The sequence below is a fragment of the Bombus impatiens genome, unplaced genomic scaffold (assembly GCF_000188095.3).
Source record: "Bombus impatiens unplaced genomic scaffold, BIMP_2.2 scf_1879, whole genome shotgun sequence".
In the NCBI taxonomy this organism is placed as follows: domain Eukaryota; kingdom Metazoa; phylum Arthropoda; class Insecta; order Hymenoptera; family Apidae; genus Bombus; species Bombus impatiens.
The window spans coordinates 193,745-201,031 of NT_178298.1; the positions used below are offsets into that span (position 1 = coordinate 193,745).

Here is a 7,287-nt window from a genome sequence, read left to right on the forward strand (position 1 = left end):
TAGCGAATAAATGATCGTTCTGATAATGTTTGAATTCTTATTTAATTCTTTCGTGTATGATCTTCTCGGTTCTTTAGATTTTATAAGTAATGGCGGATTAATTTGATAAATTATTGTAAATTGAGCCTATTTCCGGTATAGTGGATTTTGATATAAAGACTAACAATGTCCCATTTTATTCTCTTCGATGTGTCAAATCTTATAAACAGTAATTGATTGATAACAGATTTTGAAAAATTGTATTGTTTTTGGGATGAAAAATCGAAGCTGAATCGCTTCGCTGCAAATTGCATCGACCAACGCCAGCAACGGAGTAATCGTATTACGCTTTGTCGTGGCCGAGCAATCCTGTTTTCGCTTGTCCTATAATTAAACTGCGTCGCTGGACGCGTCACGTCGGTTTGATAAAATTTCGGTAATCAACTTCCAACGTCCCTCATTAAGAACCGCGTCTATGATCAGGATTTCATCGTGTTTTCATCATGATCTGTAGTTTCTTGATCAAGATCCTGACCGAGCTATTCCTTGCACGCGTGGCATGAAATAATGAAAATGACGAAACAAGATCGTGCCACGACTTTTATGAATGGCTTTACGAGCACGCGATATTTTCAGAATCATGACGATTCATGACGTCGACTTCGTTTACCTAGAACGTAAGATGGAGAGAGGAGGCAATTACCGAAGCGATATTAACGCAATGGAAATATCTTGTTTGATCAAAATTTTCAAATTTGAGGATGTATAAAATTGAGAATTTGAAAACTCAAATGTCTGACAAAATTTCAAACTTTGATAATTTAGATGTTTGAAAATTTCGAATATTTCGAATATTTCGATATTTAAAGATTCGAAAATTCGAAAAAATAAAAATTCATTACTCGGTATTCAGGTAGCGAGACACAGAGCTTACAGCTACGAGAAATAGTAGTAGTAGTAGAAACGAAATGAACGCAATCTAGGATAACGATAGCATGTAGTTTCTTGATAAAGAGAGGGGAATACCCGATGCGACGTCATTATGGAACGGTACGTGCTTTCCCAAGACTTTTCTTACGAACTCGGATTCCTTCTATTCCTGAATTTTCCTCCATTATTCCTGGGAATGTCGCTCGATTAACGTTAATCGCAGAAATTTCAGTATCATTAATTGCTAATTTTGAATTGAATCCTCCGTGCAAATAAAATTATACAAAATGACTTAGATATGAAAGAAATATCAAGATAGCTTATATCAAAATAGTTTTCCACGTTATATAATTTGAAGCATGATATTATATGTATAACCCATTATCGTGCAAATGATGTTTAATATACAAATTACTAACAATGGGATAACTACAATTTTTATCGATGTATATAATAACCCTTAACTATCTGTACATCTTATCGCGTAAAACATAGGATACATGTTAAAATGAAATCGACGAAACTGTAGAAACGCTGCGTGCTCTCCGATTTCGCTGATCGTTGTATATATTATAGAAATCGATATTTTAAACAACTTTTTCCTATGCACGTAAGAAACGCGCTCGCTTAGTTTACGAGATATTCGCGAAAAATTGCTGGTACGACACGGCGTATTTCACGGAGTATGCGTCACTATTGGTTGCCCTCCACCGGCCGCTTATCTTCTGTTTATAAACGGTAGTTTATAACTTTGGGAAATGGAAAGGAATAAACTTTGGGTTTATAACTTTATAACTATGAGAAAACTCGAAGCAGCCCGAGCGCAACTGCATATACGAGGCTGCGAAAAGTATCTGTTATAACTCGATTAAGAGCGAGTATCATCAATGTATTGGGTTTAGGTTTGGCTCAGACTTTTCAATGCAACCGTAGCAAGGTGACACCCTGGCAACGCTTGCACGAAATAACAACTATAATTTTATTTCATAAAATAACATTACTTATTCGTTCGTCCGTAATTTTTATAATTAATTTGTTGTTATTTCACGCGGACGTTGTCGACCGCCTCGTGGCGGCAGAATTGAAAAATCTGACCCAAAGCTGAACAAAGCAATAGTGATATAAGTTGTAAAGTTACAACAAATTGCATTCTCGCAGCTCAGACGCAGCCTCGCACATGCGTATGCACGTTGTGCACGGGGCGTTTAAGCTCGCCCAATCCTCGTTTATAAACGGGAGATAAGCGGCCGGCAACCAATACTGACGCATACGCTGCCACGGACGCGCAACTATGGGCAAAAATACACTGTAGCGGTACCGGCCGTTTTTCGCGAAAATCTCGCCAGCTAAGCGAGTCCACCCATTACGGTACAGGAGAAGGAGAAGAAAGTTGTAGAAAATACCCATACATTTCTACAACTTATGCAAAAAATCATAGAAATCGGAGGATAGGCGACGTTCCTACAGTCCCATCATTAAATGTCCTAAAATTACACATTTATATAATTCATTTAATATATATAAGATATTTTATAACGAGATATACAAAAATTAGGAAGTGATAGCGACGAAACCAGTATTCATTTAAAGGATGTCTGTCGATACATTCTCAAAACAGCTAGATAATAATTAAGACTGCGCAAATAAATAACGATCTTCTGGTGCAATGAGGGAAATACGATCGATGATCGTCCAGTCCTTATACGATGCAAAGGCACGATAAACTATTTGCAAGTTGCATAATCTTATTTCTTCAATTACTCTTGCTAACCCTCTCATGCTTACCGTTAATGAAATCGCGTGTTTACCAAAGCAGCGGTAATTGAGAACAGTGTCCAAAGCTTTCGTAGTAATTAATTATAATACATTATACCGCCATATAGTTCGAGTCTTGCGTAACTATAGTTTCATAATATTTCAAGTATTCTTTTTCCAACAAACATAGATAACGTAGTTGACACAACAAATTGTTGAACTTAGATTGGGAGATAAACAGACCGAAAATTTCTGTAATTATGAGAAAAATATGACTTGAATTTTTCAGGAATGATATATAGCGAAATATAGTTAACTTTGAACATACTATATACTTATTTATTTATTTAAGATGATTTCACTGTATTTTGTTATATTCGATTGAGTATTGTGTGTGATATGCGTGTGTGGAATCGGAGTATCGTAATTTCGTAAGGAAAGCGATAAAAATATATAGTTAACCAATTTTTTCTAAATTTTTATAAATTTGAGATTTTTTTTCGGAAGAGATAATTCAATCCTAAATAAAAATATAAAGCTCCTAAGATTTATTAACACAAACGTTAAACACAGATTTCATGATATTTATGTACAATAATTACTTATTTATGCGTGCTAGTATATGAAATTTTCAATTTACGTTATGTTTCCTCCATAAAATCATAAACGCCCGTAAAAATGTTCACTAGCGTATCTCTGTGCCTCTGTGCGGCAACGACGAACACTGTTTGTTTATAACTAAACACAAATTAGTAGGTATTAATTCTTGAAAAAAGAATAAAAGATAAAAATTATTATTTCTGACAAGCGCAAATCAATAGAATAATAATGGCGCTGCAATCATGATAATAGAATGTACCAATTATATAATAGCACACTTGAGAATCTAAATACTTCCATATAAAACTTTCAACTTCAATTCTTATAAAATTCCTATAAAAAGATTCGGCAATTTAAAAAAAATTAAATCTATGTCTAAAAAAATTAATCCTCAAAGAAGTCTTCAAAGAAGCCCAGTACTATAGACGACGCCTCAAAACGCGCAAGTTCGGACGAAGCAATGAAAAAAACAAAAAAGGAAACGAAACACGAGGTTGCACGTGTCCAGTTAGAACGTGAAAACTCGTCGAGGCATAAAAGATCTAGCAGCTGGATCTGTTCTAAAGACTTCAGAGACTAGACAAAGGGGTAGAACCTCGCTTAAAGGGGTGCAAGATCGTCTGGAATAGAAACTCCGTTCCAGGTCAGGCCAGGTGCATTTTTTGTAGTCCTGTCACCGTGTCCCCTTGGTAAAACCGTGAATTAACTATACCGCGTGACGCAACTTTCACCCTAAAATATCGATCGATTAATTTTTCAAGTTTACTTCCGAATTTGGAAATTCCGCACCGCAGACGTGGACTTAACGATGCAAAAATGTAATTGGCATTTATGGTATGTTAATTGTACGAATTGGTAGCAACATAAGGAAGGGGCCTCGTTCAACAGAATCCTCTGGCATTAAGAAGGATTTGCATCTCAAGGTGTAATAAACGATAACGCAATACTTCTACGATAGCCGCTCGGATCATTACAGCACATGATTGAAAGATCGACGCAACATGCATTTTATCACTGTCCTCGATGTGATTATGTGAAACTTGTTTTTAGCTTGTTCGTTTGCGTTGCTAAGTAAAAATATTGCCCGCTTGCTTAGAAAAAGAAAGATTCTTTTATTTATTATTAATTTATTATTATTTATGTATTATTAAACAGTCAGCACTAGTATCAGTTCTAATTTGAAACTCGTGACCTACGAAATATTTTAAGATCACAGATCCAAATTAAAAGTTATTTAAAAAATTTCATGTTCTTCGCTAAGGGGAATTTTTGTAACACTATAAATTTTTTAATTATTCTGTCAACTTGTATCGTTGTATTTTTATCACAACGATCTTCAAAGTATTCTGAATATTAGCATAGCCATCTTGGTATCTTAACTCTAGGAGATGATATACACTTTCGAAAATCCACATCTCAAAAACAAGAGACACGAAAAAATAACTGACCCGTCCACCAAATATTGATCGAAAATGTTCGAAAAAGCCATTCCTTAATTACGAGTAACATAAATTCCTGGATAAGGTTGGATAACCGGAAGCTAGCTAGGAACGAGGAGGAATCTCATGAATTCGGCGTGGGACGTGTTTTCGTGACGTCACGGAATCAATACGCCATCCAGTCTCAGCCCACCACCTACGTCACCAATGACACCATCGCTTCTTGTCCGTGTTCAATTACTGGAAACGAGGTTACCATGTCGTCGTGGGTCGAACTTGTTCTTCTAATGCAATTTGCCAAGTGCACGGCGTCGTTTGCAACTGGCAAAATGCGTTCAATTACCACGGCAAGCAAGATCGTACCCTTCTTCCTTAATTTCACTCTATTCATTCGTGGATATCTGGTGAGAAAGGTTTCTTAAATCGCAAACGTAGTTTTCGGATCGTAGTTGAAAAGGAAATGTGATTCTTTCAGGAAATTCTTCTTTGGAAAAATTTCCCAGTTTGGAGCATTTGTCACTAGTAGATCGTTTGATCGATCGGACTGTTTGGAAGATCGATGGTCTGGATGTTGGAAAAGAGATCGAGAGGATTTTTGATCACTCGACACGTGAAACCGAGATATAGCATAACGAGCAACAGGTCTACGTTATTTTTACGCTCTTTAAGAAAGTAGAGTTTTTTTTTTGTATTTTACGCTGTGTATCTTTCGCCTGTATTCCTCGTATCTCTGCTTTGTTTTAATAATGCCACAATTCAAGAAATATAAACTTTAAAGAAGAAGTGTTTTGAAATTTATAAAGACATTTTCCTGAGCCATAGCCATACTATCGTATGTTATCGTATAGTTGTAAGGCCAAATTGATAACGATATATGAAATAATTTTGCCCTCTGACGTAAAGCATTATAAATATGCTGCTTTACATGATAGAACATGCTGGTAAAAAAATTCTGTAAACTTTGTATGCAATAAAAGCAAATGCGAAAGTTTTTGAGTTGCCCCGCCATAAAAGCAAAGCAACTATACGAAATCCAAAATATGGTAGACGAAGTCAAGAATATGAATTTGCATAAAAATCAGCGGTCTAATCGATCTAACACGTTCCAGGACATAAATCGGTACATAGCATTATTCACATTCTGTTCTTCCATCACGCATAATATACTATATACAATATACAATAATTGCAATATATTTAATATAATTAATGATAATACAATAATACATATTATACCAAACGCTTCTTGAAACGGACAATTCATCCACGATGGTCATGGCCTCGTGCAAGGAGGATCTATTCTTTACTACCTGTTAATGATTCCATCTGGCAAACGTTTCCTTCACGATCGAATAACACATGTATCTCCATCAAACGAGAACGTGACTGTTGATTCGTCTGGACTCATAAGTCATATACGGTTTACAATAAATTTGAAAATTTTCGCGTCGCCTCGAGGAAGAACAGTATTCGATTGGCTACTTTGCAAATCGCCTAAACTATGACCATCTGCCGTCCTAATTACACTTACGCTTAATCATCGATAGTTACAATAAAGATCATAACGTGAATAATCATTCCGGGCAACGGACGTTTAGATTCCTGATTCTCGATTTGCTTTCCAAGATCGAGTCTCCTTTAATTTATGGATAAAGTTATTTTTATTATTGATAGATCTACAAACTTAACTAACTTAGATAGATAGATTTGAAACTTAACAAATTCCGGAACTTGAGAATTTGAAAATTTTCAGTTATGAGAAAATAAAACTTAAAAGCTTACGGTCTTGGAAATTTGAAACTTGGATGTCTTTTATTTGGAATATGATGGCTCCCACTTATATTTAAGCTACACAATGGTGGATACATGCTGCCATCTTTCGACAGTCATTAGAATATCGTAGCATTTTCCCATACGACGTCATCAATAACGTCGTAACAATACTTGCAGCACGTGCGGATAGATTTAACCTCTCTCTATCGTTGTGGATAAAAGAAAGAAATATCTGTCTTGATAAATTTCGTACCTTTCAAGTATATATTATTCAAAAATTAGGTAGGAGAAGATGGGTAAATTGGGATTGCGGTTAAATAGCCGGAAAAAGGCGAAACGTTGGCCGAAGGGTCAGAGCTCCAGCTCTAATCCACAAACTAAAAAGCATCGGGAACAGGCATCCTGGATGTTCTTCAAAGATTCAACAGGTATAAACTTACAAATATCTATGATTAGAATTTTTTATGAACTTTCTTTTGTCTTTGATATTATATTAAATTTTGTAATTCCCTTAGCCTCTGCGAAGCCTGGTATAACAGAGGAAAGTTTAAAAAAACACAATGCTATTCAAGGGATTGAATCACAGGTAGAAACACCTAATAGCAAAGATAACTCTTGGGAAACATGTACAGAAAACACTGCTGATACTTTTGCTACCAATTGTTCAAATATATCATTTAGTAGGTTAGTGCATAATCGTACTTAAATCAAACTTAGTTTTAAATATCAGCGATATGTATTCGAAGATATTATTAAATGATTATTATTGAGCGATTAATTGAATATTATTGTATAATGATTTTACAGGTTC

The 7,287-nt window shown here is 35.4% G+C and overlaps 1 protein-coding gene across 1 annotated transcript; it reads left to right on the forward strand.

Annotated features, from left to right (window-relative positions):
* Window positions 1–6,613: 6,613 nt before the first annotated feature.
* On the forward strand, window positions 6,614–7,197 carry LOC100742881 (RRP12-like protein). Its single transcript, XM_003494245.4, has 2 exons — window positions 6,614–6,904; window positions 6,992–7,197. Exons 1-2 carry the CDS (start codon window positions 6,769–6,771, stop codon window positions 7,180–7,182), a joined length of 327 nt encoding a protein of 108 aa, XP_003494293.1. The 5' UTR covers window positions 6,614–6,768; the 3' UTR covers window positions 7,183–7,197.
* The last annotated feature ends 90 nt before the right edge of the window (window positions 7,198–7,287 follow it).

Excerpts from the sequence above, each read along its gene's own strand:
- LOC100742881 (XM_003494245.4), top strand. The coding sequence starts at position 6,769 with ATGGGTAAATTGGGATTGCGGTTAAATAGCCGGAAAAAGGCGAAACGT. Across the intron at positions 6,905-6,991 it reads GTTCTTCAAAGATTCAACAG|CCTCTGCGAAGCCTGGTATA; the intron begins GTATAAACTTAC and ends TAATTCCCTTAG.